Below are 14,481 nucleotides of genomic sequence, written 5' to 3'. Positions count from 1 at the left end.
GCGGAATGGAGCCAGATTGGTAGAATTCCGTACGAATGGTCGAGAAGACTTCTGCCTGAAGCCTATTCTAATGATTCAAATTGAACCTGCTGAATTGTGATGAGACGGATTAGAATTGGATCATCATCCGAGAGAGGAGCCGTGACTTCTTCCGCTTCGCTCCAAGTCTCCACACCTCCAGATGTCACAACGTTAACTTAACGCCAAAACCGGACTAATAATGTACTAATGATAAACTAGCAGTCTAGCCTTTGCCTTCTGGTGGCGAATGAAGTGGGTATATCGAGTGGATACTTGCCGTTCATGATTTCATTTTAAGGATTCAGATGAAAATAGATCCACCAATGGGTTTATTTCGAATCCTTCGGAGCCGGAGGTCGGGTCGCCTGTAGAATTGTAAGTTGCCAACGTGAGGGCTATTTGTAGTTATAAATTATATTTATTGACGACTCCCTAGCTAAATACCTCAAATATCAAGCTTCCAGGACAAATTTTATGCAAATATGTACTAAATTGTCCCAAAGAGATCATGTAAAAATCCCCTGCATATGGTACCCATCGCCACGCTTAGTACTGAGCATCATCACTTCCGTTGATAATTACATCATTAACTTTCAAAATCATCCTGGTAAGTTGCGTAGCCAGTAGCAACTGCTGCTTCTTGCCAATTAATGGATCAATTACAAACAACTCCTTCATGTCGTTGACACCAATGTTCAAGCAATCAATTCCCAGCCTGCTGTTCTTCTCCTTGACTTGACGCGCCTTCACACTTGCGAGAGCTTCGATAGAGTGTAGTCCAGAGTTTTCAGCCAACGCCATCGGAATCGCGTCAAGAGCAGTGGCGAAGGAACGCATGGCGTACTGGTCTATGCCTTGGTATTTGTCGGCTTCCTCCGCGACAGCAAGGGATGCCGCAATTTCCGCAGCACCTCCACCGTAGACGACCCGGTTATCTCGGACCAGATTTCGAACGACACATAGAGCATCATGGAGGGCTCGTTTGGCTTCATCGATGATCTGCCCAAAGATCGTTAACATTGCCGTCGATAATATCAAAAACATGACAACATACCATCTTGTTGCTACCTCGGACAAAGACAGTAACAGCCCGGGTGTTTGCACACTCCTCAATAACAAGCATTCTATCCCTAGTGGTGCCAAATGACATTTCTCTGACCAAACCAGCGTACCCAAGCTTCTTGGCAGTCAAATCCTCGAATCTAGGTACAATACGACCGTTTGTAGCAATAGCGATAAGCTGTATAGTCATTAGAAATGTATACGGCTATATCTGATCACCGAAGCATACCTCAAGTTCAGGGCCACCAACCCATCTAACCGCAGGGAGTTGATTCTGTAGAAGTAAATGATTGGCCTCGTCGTCGAAACCCCATTGGCAAATAACGAGAGACGCGCCAGCATCCTTGACCTGCTTAATCATTTCCATGAATTTCTCACGTTCATACGATTGGAGTTTCTTGAACTCGTCCACGGTGGTGATGTCAAGCTTGTGCTTGGTCTTCGGCTTCGGTGGCTCGAACGGACAAGTCAGAATAGCGATTTTCGCATCCTTGACGGTCCGTGGCATCTGTGGGTGTGACATGTCCTTATCGATAACCACACCCTTAACAAGTGTGGTGTCTTCGAGAGCGCCTCCAACCTTACCGTCAACCTTTATTAATTCAAAATCCACATCTTTTCGCTCGAGATCTGCAACGCTTATTATAGTATCAACGGCGATGTTCGCAAACTTATCATGAGCCTTGGAAACACTAGTAAAATATGTCAACCGGTATATTAACTAGATTTACATCTTAACAATTCTCCACATACATCTTGCTACCCAACGACGTTCGCGCTGCCCGAAGGAGGTTAGTCTTGTCCTCCAGACTGAAATCAACAGTGTCAGCAATTGAATCAAGGTGAGCGACGGCGATTTTGCAAGCTTTGTCGTATCCATCTGCGATTCTGATAGGATGAATTCCTAAATGACGCATTAGTCTCTGAACGTCCCCAAAACGAACCGGTGATCCATTTCACTCGTTTATGCATACCTTTATCAATGAGTTCTGCGGCCTGTTCTAGAAGAGCGCCCGCCAGAACAACAACGCCCGTCGTACCATCGCCAATTTCGTCATCCTGAGATTTTGATCTGCATTGCACGCATTAGATTTAGTAAACCATCACAGCCGGAGAAAAAAGCGCATATACAATTGAACAAGCAGTTTTGCAATCTGGTTCTCGACCTGCATCTGTCCCAAAATGGTTGCTCCATCGTTCGTGATAGTAATGTCTCCGTCTGGAGATATGAGAATCTTATCGAGGCCTTTTGGATTCAAACCGTCAGTCCTGACTTTTACATAGAAGTGCAATTCATCAATACCTCGTGGACCCAGCGATGTCTTCACAATATCCGCAACTGTTCGGGCGGCTAATATATGGGACTATACAGTACATGTTAGCATTGATCGGCAACAGATATGCAAAAGTATATAGAAAGATCATACTTTGACAGCTTCGATGCCGTGGGTTCTTCGTAAATGAGTAAGCAAATAATACAAATATCCAAGAAATCATCTTATTCCCAAAATACCTTTTCTTTTTTCCTTGACTGTAAGTAATCAGTTATCACATTGCACACCACCACAAACGGGTCAGTTTTCACTCACTCTCGAACAATGATAAATGGCCTGCCCATCTCATCTTGCGCGACAATCGCGTTGGACATATCCGGATAAATTGCCTGAGCCATCTTGAATAACCTCTAATTGTAATTCACTATCAGATCGAAGATAATTACAGGACTTGTGGTATATTAGAAATGTCGTAGACGTGACCTCGAAGTTTTTACTGGCTTCCCAGGCCAACGCGTCGCTCAAAAATTGAGATCGTGAGGAAGCCGCTCCCACGTGACGGTTGTGCAGAAATAGCCCTAGCCCTCCAATCATGTCGCTGTGGCAACCAGGGATATTGATGAGGGTTTAGTTTCAAATTTCTTTCACTGTAGTTTCAGGTGGAGCTTTGGGAGTTTGGACCTGACTACTGTAGTCGATTTAGTACAGGACGAGCTTTCGTTGTGGGGTTCGTTTAGTGCCACCCCCTGAAGTTTCAAAGGAAATCCTTTTATTTGGAATATTCCAAAAGGGGCATTACCACGCAAGCTCACGCGAGCCTCAACATTCCGTCGGACAGTTATCAGAGTGTTAAACTGCCCAGGGAGTCTTCGAACTGCCTTGTCAGATTCAAGCGCACGGCATATCTGACTTCGTGTGACGTGACATATTTTTACCTTCCATTACATTTTATTTTCATCACCATTTTTATTTGCCGGGTTCTGCGAAAATAAACCACAATGCCGATTCCGCGGACATGTACGGCGGATCAGTTTACGCTCCTTGAGGAGCTCGGGTCCGGTAGTTTTGGTGTTGTGTATAGGGCAATATACAAGTACATGTACTATTTCACGATCGATAAGAAGTATATTCTAACTACTTTGTGACAGGGAGACGGGTCAAATTGTTGCTGTTAAACAAGTTAGTCATACTACATATTTTGCTCTTTAATGCCGTGCAACGCTGACTATTATTGCACAGATCGATCTCGAATCGAGCGACGATGACATCGCCGAGATTCAGCTTGAAATCGCGCTTCTTAGCGGATGCGATAGCGAGCACGTTACGAAATATTACGGTGATTATTAGCCTTGTCGTCTGGTTGATTGCTACGTCTAACCGCATTGATGGCTAGGTTGCTTTGTGAAGGGATACAAATTATGGATCAGTAAGGATTGGTTATGTTTGATATATGAGATAGACCAATGTTAAAATCGATAGTTATGGAGTACCTTGCTGGTGGATCAACCTTAGACCTCGTATGGAGTTTTGTGGTCTATTTGCGATTATATGATTTGGATCATTGCTAACGACAATAGCTTAAACCCGGCCCCTTTCCTGAGCGGCAAATTGCCATTATCTGTCGCGAATTATTGGAGGGACTGATGTATTTACATAGTAACGGAAAAGTACTGAAGCGGAAGCGGTTGTCTGCCACTGTTACTATATGACGGCTAACTGGCTCTGTAGATTCATAGAGATATTAAAGCGGCAAATGTACTGCTATCCTCAGAAGGAGATGTGAAACTAGGTATTAATGTTCGCATTTGTCCTTGATGGCCATATTAACACAGTATAGCCGACTTTGGCGTTGCTGCTCAACTCTCGAACAACATGTCACGACGTAACACATTCGTCGGTACACCATTTTGGATGGCGCCTGAAGTCATCAAACAAGAGGCTTATGACTACAAGGCAGATATATGGTCTCTGGGTATAACCGCAATCGAGCTGGCCAGGGGCGAGCCCCCTTTATCGGAATACCACCCAATGAAAGTGCTTTTTCTGATACCAAAAGCAATTCCTCCAGTGCTTGAGGGTAATTTCAGCAAAGAATTTAAAGAGTTTGTCAGTCTTTGTTTGGTTAAGGATCACAGACGGCGTCCGTCAGGTAAGGCAGCATGTAGCTTTTCTAAGATGCTTTGAAATCTGACATACATATTTAGCCAAGCAGCTCTTGAAGCATAAATTCATCAAAAATGCTGGAAAGACTTCAGAATTGCAGATGCTGATTAGCCGCAAAGAAGAATGGAAAGCGCGAAGGCTGGACAGAGTTAAGCCTAAACTCTACCAAGAGACTATGTATGTAATTGTTACAGTCTTTTGGAGTTTCGTCTAATGAAGCGCTAGTGCCACTGTGAGTTCCGAAGATAATTCAATAGACCCATGGTCGTTCACGGTCAACACCGTCAGGCCTGTTCATATTACGGAAACAGAGATCATGGCAGAAGATCCTTATGATGACGATGACTCTTCGCGAGCTTCTACCATTAGAACACGGCCATGTCTGTCAAATCTTTCGGAACCATTCAGCGGTCTGAGCATTATCGCAGAGTCGCATGACGATAAACAACGAACAATCCGTGCCAAGGGCAACGACACCCGCGGGCAAACTCTTGGTACATCGTCCGTGCGAGTCCACTCAGAGTGAGGGCGACTGTATATATATGGGACAGAACCATACTAACGAGTGATGACAGCGGACAACGGACAATCCGTCCATCTCGATACCTGCGCGAAACGACGCAGGTTACTAATAATTTGAATTCAATTGAAAATGCCATCTCCATGAAAGAAAACTCTGCCGTTAATGAAAAGCATGTGCCTCCTCAAGTTTCTCCTACCACCGAAGAAGGCCGTCTAGGGAGAACGGCGTTTGTTGATATTTTAAGTACATTGCTAGATAAATTGCAACACCGAAGTGGGCAATCAATAGAGCAGATGGACGCCGCGGCCAGACTGGTCAATGGGTGGAAGACGCTGGATGCTGTTGATCCGGAGACAGAATTTTTGCTGCTGCAAGCACTTGTTCATAAGATCCAAGAGTGAGTAATCAGTGACAATGTGATGATATTTCCGCACTGATACTTTAACAGTCACGAGCAATTGAGAAAGGTGTTTCTCTGCTCCACAAAGTCATTAGATAACGATGAGGGAACAATTTCGAGAAAAAGCAGTTTAACATACGCAAAAGTGAATCCCCCTCCTCTTCCGAAACGATCGCCTATTGAGCAATTGTTATATGCTCGATGGCTGGACGGCTTGCGCAGTCGCTGGCCCGACGTTTAGCCCCTTGAATATTGGATATATTACGCATTGATTCATAATTGGATAGTAACGCGTTTTGCAGGTTTGATTTGACGCAGGAGATGATGCGAAGATAATTTTGGATGTATTGAACTCTACTTCATTCAATTGCATGGAGCAAGGATTGGGCTATGGCGTAAATGATTCATTACAAATTCTTGGGCGGAGAGGATTTCGGTTCATATGCATTTTAAATTTGCTGGGCTAGTCGATTGATTGGCATAACGTCATGACTTCTATCGCTGGAGAGGATTCCAGTACGATCAGATAAAATAAATGAGCATTTCATACTGAGATATATAGTTCTTGCCCCGAGATGTCAGATCTATTGTAGTACTCAAAGCGTGCATGCTGACTGTACAATCAGACATACAGCCAACAATGCAAACTCATAGAGTAATACTCCAACACAACGATCGAGAATAAGCGGCACAACAATATTATTTACAAACTCCGGCAAGGTGAAATGTAAAAAAAGAATCGGCTGACAACACAGACGCTGTCCCAAACGATGACGTACTACCCAAAATGACCATTTACGTGACAACTTCCTCTATCCTAAAACCCCCCCCCCCATAGACCTATTTCATATAAATATCATGTAATATTAACAATATGTTTAGTCGGCGTGAACGTATTTGAAGAAGTTATCGATGCAATTTTCTCGATTCAGATATCCAGCGTCTGTGAATCGACCGGCGTGACAACCCGAGCATTTCTTTGAAGCCGGACAATTATAGTACGGCATATGCAAGTAGCCAATGTCCTTAAACCAATGAATCTTTGACTTGTCCAAAAATAAGCCCAGACCTATACTGTGCACTGGCGCATCTCCCCACCGTTCGTAAAAAAAGCCGCCGGCATGATCTAGATACTCAAAGTACTTGTCATACGCATCCGATCGGAAGAAATCCATGTCGCCGATTTCAAAATTACTCCAAAAGTGGCACGTGGAATATCCATTGGCAATGGCATTGTGGTCTGGCCGTATTTCGCTGTCGGTGAGCCATTGAATGGCGTTATTGGGGTTCACGTACTCTGGATGTTGAGCAACAAATTCCATTGTTGTTGGCCAGAGTGTACGGATACTTTGTGGAGCATCATAGATATTGATAACATATCCTACAAGATTTCCATTAGATTGAGGCCAAATGACAATCAAGACATCACGTACCGTATGTCTTCTCGTTGTCCTCCATGTACCGGAATACATCGTAGTCGATACTGCAATAGTATCTGGTATTTGGCTCAATTCGCCAGTACCATCGTACATCCTTCAAAGCCGGATGTTTGTAAAACATGCCTGAATTCCACCGACACATTTTGTGGTAGCTCTGTTGCTTCGCATACATGATGTCATCTTCCACGAGTATCTGGCCGGAGACTGCGACTATGTCCTTATTTATCCACGGTGGTGTTTCCCAATGTTCTTTAGGGATCAATTCTGAACAGTCCACAAATTAGAAACACTCATTGCCTTAAAAATCTCACGTCTAGCCTACCGTATCGGCAGGGAGCCTTAGTCATCGCCTGCGTCCGCCTCTTGAATTCCTCGGTGAATGGCACGTCATTGAAAAAAGTCCAAGGGTAGTTAAACTTGGAATTAAACGTCCGCTCGACATCCTGCATTGTCCGCACGATACCCCTAAGCTCCAAATTGCGAACAAGTGAGAGCAAGGTAGCATTGGCTCGTGGCCGGTCACTGTCGCCTATGTGCGTGAGAATTCCGTCGGGCTCACCGACTTCCTGGAGAAGCGGATTCGGTGATGGGGGACTTGAGCCTGGATGCTTCGAGAATGTTGTCCGCAGCGACTCATCCTGCTGTTGTTGACTGCCTTGTGGCGGCGTCGAATGGTTTATTTTGCGGACGATGAACACAGAGACGACAACGAGAGCGATGAGGGCTAGCAGCCGGTTTACTCTCCGATTCCGCGGCATAACTGAAATTCACAAGAGAGAATTCCGCTGCCGTAGAGCGGTGGATGGTGTGGTGTTCGGTACCAGGGCAGGAGGAGAGCACGCTTAACACGCTTGGGTAGGCGTGACCTATTTAGCAGTAACTTGATTCGATATCGATTCGAGATATTTGTGAGACAAAAGATTGGATAATTGCGTATGGCTTGAGTTAGATCTTGGGTAAGGGCCTAGCTTCTCAATCCTCAGTGTGGTTTTTGTTCTATTATTGCACAGCTTGAAAGAAGGGTGCTTGCCATATTCTACGATTGTACATTTTTATATGGAGATCCAGCTTACACTGAAGGTTATGGTATAATGGGACCGTTCAAGACAATCTTATTCTGAGTCCAGACGAGGATGATTTCAATGCGAGGATGATGTTCGTATCGCAGTCGAGCAGTTGTTTGGCTTGTACGCAACAAATGGGCCAAGAATGCCTATAAGTATGGTTTGAGGCAAGAGTCCACGCGTGACCGCGTTTTATATGGTACAATTCACCAGTATCCATACTTGCATTGCGGGCGGCAATGAAGTGTCTGTCGTTGGGGTGTAGTGCGACGCCGCAACTGAAGGAGTATCTGGGTCAGGCCTAGCTGTTTAAGCTGCGGCTGTGTTGCGATGTAGTTTATAGCCAATCCGTATTCAAGTTCCACTTATCCAAAGCAAACAAGAAGTTGTAAATGAAGGCATGAAAGCAAGCGGCAGAGCAACTGGCAGAGCAAATGCTTGAACTGCACACAGCAAATAAATAGCAAGATAGAGAACCACAAAAATTTCTAAACTAAATTTTGTGTACTATCATGGCGCGAGTCTCGTTCAAAGACAACGATGCGGGGTTTGTACCGCGCGGCTCATCGTGATGTGAAGCTGTTAAAAACTAAGCATGTTTACTCACGGAGATAACAAATCGTATTCGCCATGGAATCAGCTCCAGCAAACGTGTCGCGCAGATTAATAGCCGACCTGGTCACTCAGATTACAGACTTGTCGAGGGTATTATACTATACTGATTGTGTTCATAATCTACATAGTATTAATCGCCATCTAGTCGAACAGGCCACAAACATATAATCAGGTTCTAAGGCGTGCCATAGCAACCGCAACAGATTCAAGGTATCGTCCGGCAGACCGCGGTGATGTGCGCGAGCGACTTGATGGGTCAGTTTACATTATATCATTGCGATATGACTAGACAAGCGCAATACTGATGGTGTTCATATAAGGTTAGTCGAAAAGTGCAGTGTTCGGGCACGGGACGATCTGGCCGACGCTTTGGCCGAACGGATCCTACACATTTTTCCTGTCCAAAACGAGGTCTATATAACCCAATTTGGTATAGTACTGTTACTGGACTGACGAATTGGTGGTAGAGTGTATTGTCTGTATTGGCCATGCTTTTACATCTTGCGCAGGCATCCGCCTTGGACAAACCTGTTCCTCAAATCATCGCTAATTATCACCTCGAGCCAAAGGAGGAGATCAAATGGGAAGATATTGTTAAAGATGATCCACTAGAAGGGGAGCATTGGAAGGATTTGGAGCCTGGATCAAGCGATCTTTCGTCAGAAGTCGACGAAATAGAAGTTGACGAGACCGGACCTAACGACGTGAAAATTAACGTAACTGAGGTAAATTGAGCGACCCTTCTGCTACTGGAAGAGTCATGCTGATTATGTGACAGAATAGTGACTATGAGTCTTTGGATTTTCGATTAAAATGATTGCTTCCATCAATCAGAGTATGACCGGCGACAAGATATCTTAGAAGTCACTAGTCGCACAAGTATTTCTACAATTACTTTTGTAAGACATACCCGAAGTAGTCAAACGAGCCGCCAGGGTCTGAAAGGGTCTCTTGTTTCACCCTCCAATATGGTCGTTCTATTATAGGTCGTGCAAAGTGAGGTTGCCGGTAGGAGATGTATAGCAAGCGTCCATTCGGCTTAAGGATTCGCTGCACCTATACATCGAATTAGCATGAATCGTATATGACTTGTATATTATGCGGCCAAGTCGGTAAATACCTCCTCCATGTATTTCCCCGTCGATTCTTGAATATGCTTCGGAACGTCCCACACTGAACCGGAATAGCTTAGTAATGCATCCAGAGTTCCCTAATTTCTTGGGTCAATATATGTCAGTCTCCGCACTTCATATAACGTCCCCGTACCTTGTCTATAGCGATGTCAAATATTCCATCTTTGAACGTCGACATGTCGCGCACGTCCATCACGTCCCATGTCATTTCAGACTCATTTCTGTATAACATCGCCATTTGATCAATGCATGCCTTCGAGAAGTCAACGTTTGCAATATTTTTCAACCCATCATCGTATAAATCTTTCGAAAGTGTCTAGGTAACTTCAGAAACCCCTCCGATAGAGGACTGACCAAGTACGTACGCTGTTGCCGCACCCTAGCATAACTACTTTCAGATTCGCACATTGATCCCATGGTATATGCTTCCGGAAGAATGGCTCTAACTCCGCGAATGTCTTGAACCAGTCGAAAGTCGTAGCGTCTTTGTCTTTCTGATACCGCTTGTCCTGAATTATCCAAAGTTAGCTAAACTGTTATTAGAACCAGCAGACAATTTGACGACGCACCCAATATTCTTTGGTCTGTAGTTGATCTACCTCATGTAGTTTTAGATCCGCCATGGTTGTCTTAGTGCCTGCACCAAAATAAATGCGATGTTGATAGTATGGTAAAGTCGATGCCGCAGAATCTTTTTGGCGACGAAACTTTCGCCCCTGACTCGGCCTTGTCGACGCAGCGTCATATTTGAGAAATGTGTCTGCTCGTGCGGGAGACAGTTATCGATCGTTTACTTCGAGTATTCATATCCTAAGTCGTGGACACACCGAGATCGTCGGGTAGATCAATATTTTTAGAGGATCTTGCTTATATCTTCTAGCGATTACGTGTCAAGGACAAAGCAACGATGACTGCCAAATCCATTCAACAATTCCTGGCTGCGGCAAGGGCAGCCGTACGAAGGGGCATGCTGGAGTCTACTTCTGGTAAAATATTATTAGTGACGGGTAACGAGTCAGCAGGTAGGTCCCGTCTCCTCCGCATCCAGCACCTATAAGAGCTAACGGGCTGACGTGAGTGTTGAAGACCTCGACTCATTTGCCAGCTCTCTAGTCTTTGCGTACCTCACCGACTCACATGCACAGTACACGACGCCCGGCAAATTGACCGGCTACGACAATATCATCCCTATGCTCAATATTGCCCGAGAAGAAATTTCCTTGCGTCCGGAACTGCACTACGCGCTTGCGAGATTGAGGATACCGGAATCAGATATCATATGCAAAGACGAGTTCCTCTCCTCAATCGATAGATCCAAGACCGACAAAGTCGACGTTGTCTTGCTAGATCACAACAACCTGCTTTCGGACCTCGGCGACCTATTTGGCCAAAATGTGGTGACAGTTATAGATCACCATGTTGACGAAGGCTTATACAGTTCAGCAGAGCCTCGCATAATAGCCCCAGTCGGAAGTTGTACGTCGCTTGTGGTGAATTATTTCGCGGACTACTTTCAGCTTAGTCCCAACGAGTTCTCGGTGTCGGACGAGAAAAAGGGTGTTGCGAGATTGGCTCTCGCTCCTATTCTCGTCGACACTGCGAATTTGACGTCGAAGGAGACGCAAGAAGATAGAGGCGCCGTTGCCATTCTAATGAAAATCATAAGCTCAGGGACCTTGGGCGCCAGCGACGCACAAGAGGCCTATTACGGTGAATTGATGACCGCCAAACGCAGCATTGACAGCTTCAGTCTACGTGACATTCTGAGGAAAGACTATAAAGAGTGGTTGGAGAATAATGGTGTCCGAGTCGGCATCAGTTCCAGTGTCAAGTCCTTGATCTGGACCGTCAAGAAGTTCGGATGGAATGAGTTTAAGAAAGGAATAGACAGTTGGGCAAAAGAACGCAAACTAGACGCATTTGTATTCATGGACTCATTCCAGGACCCAAAAGAGGGGTACCGACGGGACTTACTAGTAGCAGTCTGCAGCGAAAAAGGCGATGCCAGAGTACGAAAATTTGTAGACGCTGCCCAGACTGAGTTTGAATTAGAGCCATTTTCGGAGAAAGATGGTCTTGGCAATCAGAATAACAACGACGAAGGGGTGCAATGTTTCAAGCAGCGTAATTTGAAAGCTAGTAGGAAGCAAGTAGCACCTCTGATCCGACAATTCATGCAGGAATAGATACATATATTGCATGTATATATACTAAGGTGCATTACGATGATATTTTAAATGCATATGGGTGTATTGTCCAGGATAGTTAATAAATGCCATAATATATACAGATGGATCGCCAGAACTAAAATTTACCCAAACGCCATGACATCTATATACTGATTCGTATACTTCTACTAATGTTGACATCTTAATCCTCGTCCGTATCAGGAGGAGGACAGTCTTCACGTCGCATATACAAGTCGACTGGTTTGAATTAGCGAGAAATGTCTTCTAATCTTGTAATAATTTTCACTTACCAGCACCACTAAATGCCGCAAACGCAGCGCAACCGCTCAATGCCGCCTGAGGTCCGCTCTTGATAGCTAACGCACCTCCAGTTAAACATCCCGCCGCAATACCATTCCAGATATCATTTTTCGCGCGCAGTGCCTCAATCGAGCACTCCACGCCCGCAAAAATACCACCAATCTTTCCAAAGCTCTTCGCAGAACCCCACATCTTGCCCCCCAAATCTTTGAATTGTGCACGCATTTGTTCCTTTAATGGCAAGTCCGACAATGGACGACCACCTAGGCCAACAGGAACATCGTAGGCCATACTGCCCATCAACAGAGAGAACGCACCACCCAATACGAATCCTGCTACACCGGCCATAACACTCTTCATGGGACATGATTTCCAAAATTCTTCACCGTATTGCATTTGCCGCATCATTATTTCTTCCTCGGTCATTGGCGGTCGTGGCGGAAATCGCGGGATGAATGGGAGAGGCGGGAATGACACCTGCGGGGTCGATGTAACAGGTTCAGAATTGGAACTCGACATCGCGATAAAAGTATAGTATATCGCTACTTATACTGGAACACACGCTCTGATATAGTGATATCCGTTAATCGGTCTCGAGTGGCCGCATACTCGTCGTACTTCGTTTCCCGCTCCCAATTTTTTTCGTTAAGCGAAAGGTTTAGAGTTTACTCTGGCTGCGCCGCTGTGGCGTTGCAAAACGAATTTTTAGATGTGGCAATGCCATTTTTATATCTTTTTAGTGAAGGTTCACCAGTTTCTTGTTTCGCTGTCGAAGAAAATTATGAATTCCAGTCACAGATTATTTATACGCAGTAATCCCACAGCAAGAAGATTTAGTAAGGAGTGGAACAAATTAGGCTAAAATATTGTCTTTTCCTCGATTCTGTATCTAGCATTTCGCAGAAAAGCTCAAATAGTTGAACAGTAGGACTTTGCAATAGCACAATACATTCAAAAAGCAAAGATATCGGATTTATATAATACTATCATGCTCGTCAAAACATCAAACACATTTATCTACTGCGACTTCTAGGTGAGAGACCTTTACTCCTATAAAATGCATTAGTTATCCCAGCAAAGTCGATAGCGCCTGCAGAAAACTTACATAGATCCACTTGAAGATGGTAGGAGTGTAGCTAACAAGCTCATCCTTCTTGAACCAGAGGCCGATCTCCTTCTTGGCAGATTCGACGGAGTCAGAGCCGTGGCAGACGTTACGGCCGACATCCTGCACTGAGTTAGCTTTATGTGACAACAACAGCCGTACTAAGTACTTACGATAGCGAAGTCACCGCGGATGGTTCCGGGGCCAGCGGCAAGAGGGTTGGTAGCACCCAGAAGAACTATTCTAGATTAACTTGGTGTGACGTTGAGCAAATAGATACTGCAATACATACCACGACCGGTTTTGACAACATCCTTGCCCTCCCAGACCATGGCGCAGACAGGACCAGAAAGCATGTCTATCAAATAATGTTACTACTTGCACAGTTATGCTATACCGAGTAATATCCTGCGTACAGTTCAACAAACTAAAGATCGATTTAGTGACACACTCCAAAGTCAGTTAATAATGGCAATACATACCCAGGGAAGAAGGGCTTCGCAGTGAGATCAGCATAGTGATCCTCAAGGAGAGGCTTGGTGGGCTGGGTAAGCTTGATACCGACAAGCTTGTAGCTATGAAATGAGCTGAGGTTAGCAACAATATCTGAAGGCACAAGCACCGATTTGGGCTCAGCATTCAAACTGGAAACTCATACCCTTTCTGCTCAAAGCGAGAGATGATGGGGGAAATAAGTCCACGCTGGACACCGTCGGGCTAGAAAGCGTATGCTGTCAGCAATATTACTACTGAAGATGAACACGTCGTCGATTGCGAGACAACAATTGACTGCTGCTTCACTTACGACAATCCCCAGCAACACGGAAAATACCATTGTCTAACATACCTTGATGGCAATGAAAGTCTGCTCGTCAGCCATTGTTTCTTTTATTTAGCTGGATGTAGAGTAATGTGATGGTAGTAACAGGTTATTTGTATGGGACTGATGTTCTGAAGTAGACGAGTGAAAAAAAGTCGGGTGGCTGCAAATGCCCAAACCTTGTTCACTTACGGCGTAGGTGCAGGATGCCTGCATACAAGGTTAAGGGGCAGCCAGGAACTTGTACTACTGCGAGTCTGAAGCCGTTATAAGTCACGGTCGTTGTTCCTTATTTTGGTGCAAATCCCAACGATTGTACTCCCAGCACTACTAGCTATCCTCGGACTATGGCTCCCCAAGACAGCGCGCATAT

At 44.9% G+C, this 14,481-nt stretch overlaps 8 protein-coding genes across 8 annotated transcripts; 3 read left to right on the top strand and 5 right to left on the bottom strand.

The window, feature by feature from the left end:
* Nucleotides 1–419: 419 nt before the first annotated feature.
* Nucleotides 420–2,842, bottom strand: V1513DRAFT_441480 (chaperonin Cpn60/TCP-1 family). Its single transcript, XM_066897531.1, has 10 exons — nucleotides 2,673–2,842; nucleotides 2,597–2,614; nucleotides 2,511–2,535; nucleotides 2,387–2,447; nucleotides 2,215–2,329; nucleotides 2,058–2,155; nucleotides 1,837–1,987; nucleotides 1,313–1,775; nucleotides 1,076–1,261; nucleotides 420–1,020 (listed from the first exon to the last, which is right to left on the bottom strand). Exons 1-10 carry the CDS (start codon nucleotides 2,753–2,755, stop codon nucleotides 568–570), a joined length of 1,653 nt encoding a protein of 550 aa, XP_066754760.1. The 5' UTR covers nucleotides 2,756–2,842; the 3' UTR covers nucleotides 420–567.
* Nucleotides 2,843–3,017: 175 nt separating this feature from the next.
* Nucleotides 3,018–5,998, top strand: V1513DRAFT_441471 (Pkinase-domain-containing protein). Its single transcript, XM_066897530.1, has 12 exons — nucleotides 3,018–3,450; nucleotides 3,506–3,536; nucleotides 3,597–3,693; nucleotides 3,751–3,783; nucleotides 3,837–3,874; nucleotides 3,935–4,024; nucleotides 4,086–4,146; nucleotides 4,195–4,506; nucleotides 4,562–4,697; nucleotides 4,746–5,042; nucleotides 5,096–5,440; nucleotides 5,492–5,998. Exons 1-12 carry the CDS (start codon nucleotides 3,356–3,358, stop codon nucleotides 5,682–5,684), a joined length of 1,728 nt encoding a protein of 575 aa, XP_066754759.1. The 5' UTR covers nucleotides 3,018–3,355; the 3' UTR covers nucleotides 5,685–5,998.
* Nucleotides 5,960–7,864, bottom strand: V1513DRAFT_397505 (glycolipid 2-alpha-mannosyltransferase-domain-containing protein). The gene is made up of 3 exons (XM_066895410.1): nucleotides 7,205–7,864; nucleotides 6,877–7,146; nucleotides 5,960–6,824 (listed from the first exon to the last, which is right to left on the bottom strand). The coding sequence occupies exons 1-3, from the start codon at nucleotides 7,638–7,640 to the stop codon at nucleotides 6,322–6,324; spliced, it is 1,209 nt and encodes a 402-aa protein (XP_066754758.1). The 5' UTR covers nucleotides 7,641–7,864; the 3' UTR covers nucleotides 5,960–6,321.
* Nucleotides 7,865–8,511: 647 nt separating this feature from the next.
* Nucleotides 8,512–9,854, top strand: V1513DRAFT_463429 (uncharacterized protein). Its single transcript, XM_066899969.1, has 5 exons — nucleotides 8,512–8,651; nucleotides 8,707–8,816; nucleotides 8,882–8,972; nucleotides 9,029–9,286; nucleotides 9,340–9,854. The coding sequence occupies exons 1-5, from the start codon at nucleotides 8,577–8,579 to the stop codon at nucleotides 9,376–9,378; spliced, it is 573 nt and encodes a 190-aa protein (XP_066754757.1). The 5' UTR covers nucleotides 8,512–8,576; the 3' UTR covers nucleotides 9,379–9,854.
* On the bottom strand, nucleotides 8,970–10,584 carry V1513DRAFT_441461 (S-adenosyl-L-methionine-dependent methyltransferase). The gene is made up of 5 exons (XM_066897529.1): nucleotides 10,264–10,584; nucleotides 10,060–10,203; nucleotides 9,828–10,010; nucleotides 9,682–9,771; nucleotides 8,970–9,617 (listed from the first exon to the last, which is right to left on the bottom strand). Exons 1-5 carry the CDS (start codon nucleotides 10,315–10,317, stop codon nucleotides 9,453–9,455), a joined length of 636 nt encoding a protein of 211 aa, XP_066754756.1. The 5' UTR covers nucleotides 10,318–10,584; the 3' UTR covers nucleotides 8,970–9,452.
* A 17-nt stretch (nucleotides 10,585–10,601) lies between these two features.
* On the top strand, nucleotides 10,602–11,880 carry V1513DRAFT_457671 (uncharacterized protein; the record flags this gene model as incomplete). Its single annotated transcript, XM_066899635.1, has 2 exons — nucleotides 10,602–10,716; nucleotides 10,781–11,880. 2 exons carry the CDS (start codon nucleotides 10,602–10,604, stop codon nucleotides 11,878–11,880), a joined length of 1,215 nt encoding a protein of 404 aa, XP_066754755.1.
* A 184-nt stretch (nucleotides 11,881–12,064) lies between these two features.
* V1513DRAFT_376865 (mitochondrial inner membrane translocase subunit Tim17/Tim22/Tim23/peroxisomal protein PMP24) lies at nucleotides 12,065–12,609 on the bottom strand (the record flags this gene model as incomplete). The annotated part of the gene is made up of 2 exons (XM_066894938.1): nucleotides 12,065–12,120; nucleotides 12,174–12,609. 2 exons carry the CDS (start codon nucleotides 12,607–12,609, stop codon nucleotides 12,065–12,067), a joined length of 492 nt encoding a protein of 163 aa, XP_066754754.1.
* Nucleotides 12,610–12,943: 334 nt separating this feature from the next.
* On the bottom strand, nucleotides 12,944–14,274 carry V1513DRAFT_441454 (nucleoside diphosphate kinase). The gene is made up of 8 exons (XM_066897528.1): nucleotides 14,136–14,274; nucleotides 13,947–14,005; nucleotides 13,771–13,863; nucleotides 13,705–13,715; nucleotides 13,581–13,646; nucleotides 13,462–13,526; nucleotides 13,289–13,411; nucleotides 12,944–13,233 (listed from the first exon to the last, which is right to left on the bottom strand). The coding sequence occupies exons 1-8, from the start codon at nucleotides 14,166–14,168 to the stop codon at nucleotides 13,228–13,230; spliced, it is 456 nt and encodes a 151-aa protein (XP_066754753.1). The 5' UTR covers nucleotides 14,169–14,274; the 3' UTR covers nucleotides 12,944–13,227.
* Nucleotides 14,275–14,481: the final 207 nt, after the last annotated feature.

Source organism: Lipomyces chichibuensis (genome assembly GCF_038497645.1).
Source record: "Lipomyces chichibuensis strain CBS 12929 unplaced genomic scaffold V1513scaffold_8, whole genome shotgun sequence".
Classification (NCBI taxonomy): domain Eukaryota; kingdom Fungi; phylum Ascomycota; class Lipomycetes; order Lipomycetales; family Lipomycetaceae; genus Lipomyces; species Lipomyces chichibuensis.
The sequence above is the reverse complement of the archived record's forward strand: the minus strand, read 5'-3'. Positions and strand labels throughout refer to the sequence as shown.

What these genes read in the sequence shown, in the direction of transcription:
- V1513DRAFT_441454 (XM_066897528.1), bottom strand. Translation starts at nt 14,168, where the DNA reads ATGGCTGACGAGCAGACTTTCATTGCCATCAAG. An exon ending in TGTTGTCAAAACCGGTCGTG is followed by an intron (nt 13,527 to 13,580) that starts GTATGTATTGCA and finishes AATCTAGAATAG; the next exon opens with TTCTTCTGGGTGCTACCAAC. An exon ending in TCCGCGGTGACTTCGCTATC is followed by an intron (nt 13,412 to 13,461) that starts GTAAGTACTTAG and finishes AACTCAGTGCAG; the next exon opens with GATGTCGGCCGTAACGTCTG.
- V1513DRAFT_463429 (XM_066899969.1), top strand. Translation starts at nt 8,577, where the DNA reads ATGGAATCAGCTCCAGCAAACGTGTCGCGCAGATTAATAGCCGACCTG. An exon ending in AGATTACAGACTTGTCGAGG is followed by an intron (nt 8,652 to 8,706) that starts GTATTATACTAT and finishes ATCGCCATCTAG; the next exon opens with TCGAACAGGCCACAAACATA. An exon ending in GTGCGCGAGCGACTTGATGG is followed by an intron (nt 8,817 to 8,881) that starts GTCAGTTTACAT and finishes TGTTCATATAAG; the next exon opens with GTTAGTCGAAAAGTGCAGTG.
- V1513DRAFT_441461 (XM_066897529.1), bottom strand. Translation starts at nt 10,317, where the DNA reads ATGGCGGATCTAAAACTACATGAGGTAGATCAACTACAGACCAAAGAA. An exon ending in TGCTAGGGTGCGGCAACAGC is followed by an intron (nt 10,011 to 10,059) that starts GTACGTACTTGG and finishes GAAGTTACCTAG; the next exon opens with ACACTTTCGAAAGATTTATA. An exon ending in TTGACATCGCTATAGACAAG is followed by an intron (nt 9,772 to 9,827) that starts GTACGGGGACGT and finishes CCAAGAAATTAG; the next exon opens with GGAACTCTGGATGCATTACT.
- V1513DRAFT_441480 (XM_066897531.1), bottom strand. Translation starts at nt 2,755, where the DNA reads ATGGCTCAGGCAATTTATCCGGATATGTCCAACGCGATTGTCGCGCAA. An exon ending in TTGGTGGCCCTGAACTTGAG is followed by an intron (nt 1,262 to 1,312) that starts GTATGCTTCGGT and finishes ATGACTATACAG; the next exon opens with CTTATCGCTATTGCTACAAA. An exon ending in TCCGAGGTAGCAACAAGATG is followed by an intron (nt 1,021 to 1,075) that starts GTATGTTGTCAT and finishes ATCTTTGGGCAG; the next exon opens with ATCATCGATGAAGCCAAACG.
- V1513DRAFT_441471 (XM_066897530.1), top strand. Translation starts at nt 3,356, where the DNA reads ATGCCGATTCCGCGGACATGTACGGCGGATCAGTTTACGCTCCTTGAG. An exon ending in GTGGATCAACCTTAGACCTC is followed by an intron (nt 3,875 to 3,934) that starts GTATGGAGTTTT and finishes TAACGACAATAG; the next exon opens with CTTAAACCCGGCCCCTTTCC. An exon ending in CTTGTTCATAAGATCCAAGA is followed by an intron (nt 5,441 to 5,491) that starts GTGAGTAATCAG and finishes ATACTTTAACAG; the next exon opens with TCACGAGCAATTGAGAAAGG.
- V1513DRAFT_397505 (XM_066895410.1), bottom strand. Translation starts at nt 7,640, where the DNA reads ATGCCGCGGAATCGGAGAGTAAACCGGCTGCTAGCCCTCATCGCTCTC. An exon ending in TAAGGCTCCCTGCCGATACG is followed by an intron (nt 7,147 to 7,204) that starts GTAGGCTAGACG and finishes TGGACTGTTCAG; the next exon opens with AATTGATCCCTAAAGAACAT. An exon ending in GGACAACGAGAAGACATACG is followed by an intron (nt 6,825 to 6,876) that starts GTACGTGATGTC and finishes GAAATCTTGTAG; the next exon opens with GATATGTTATCAATATCTAT.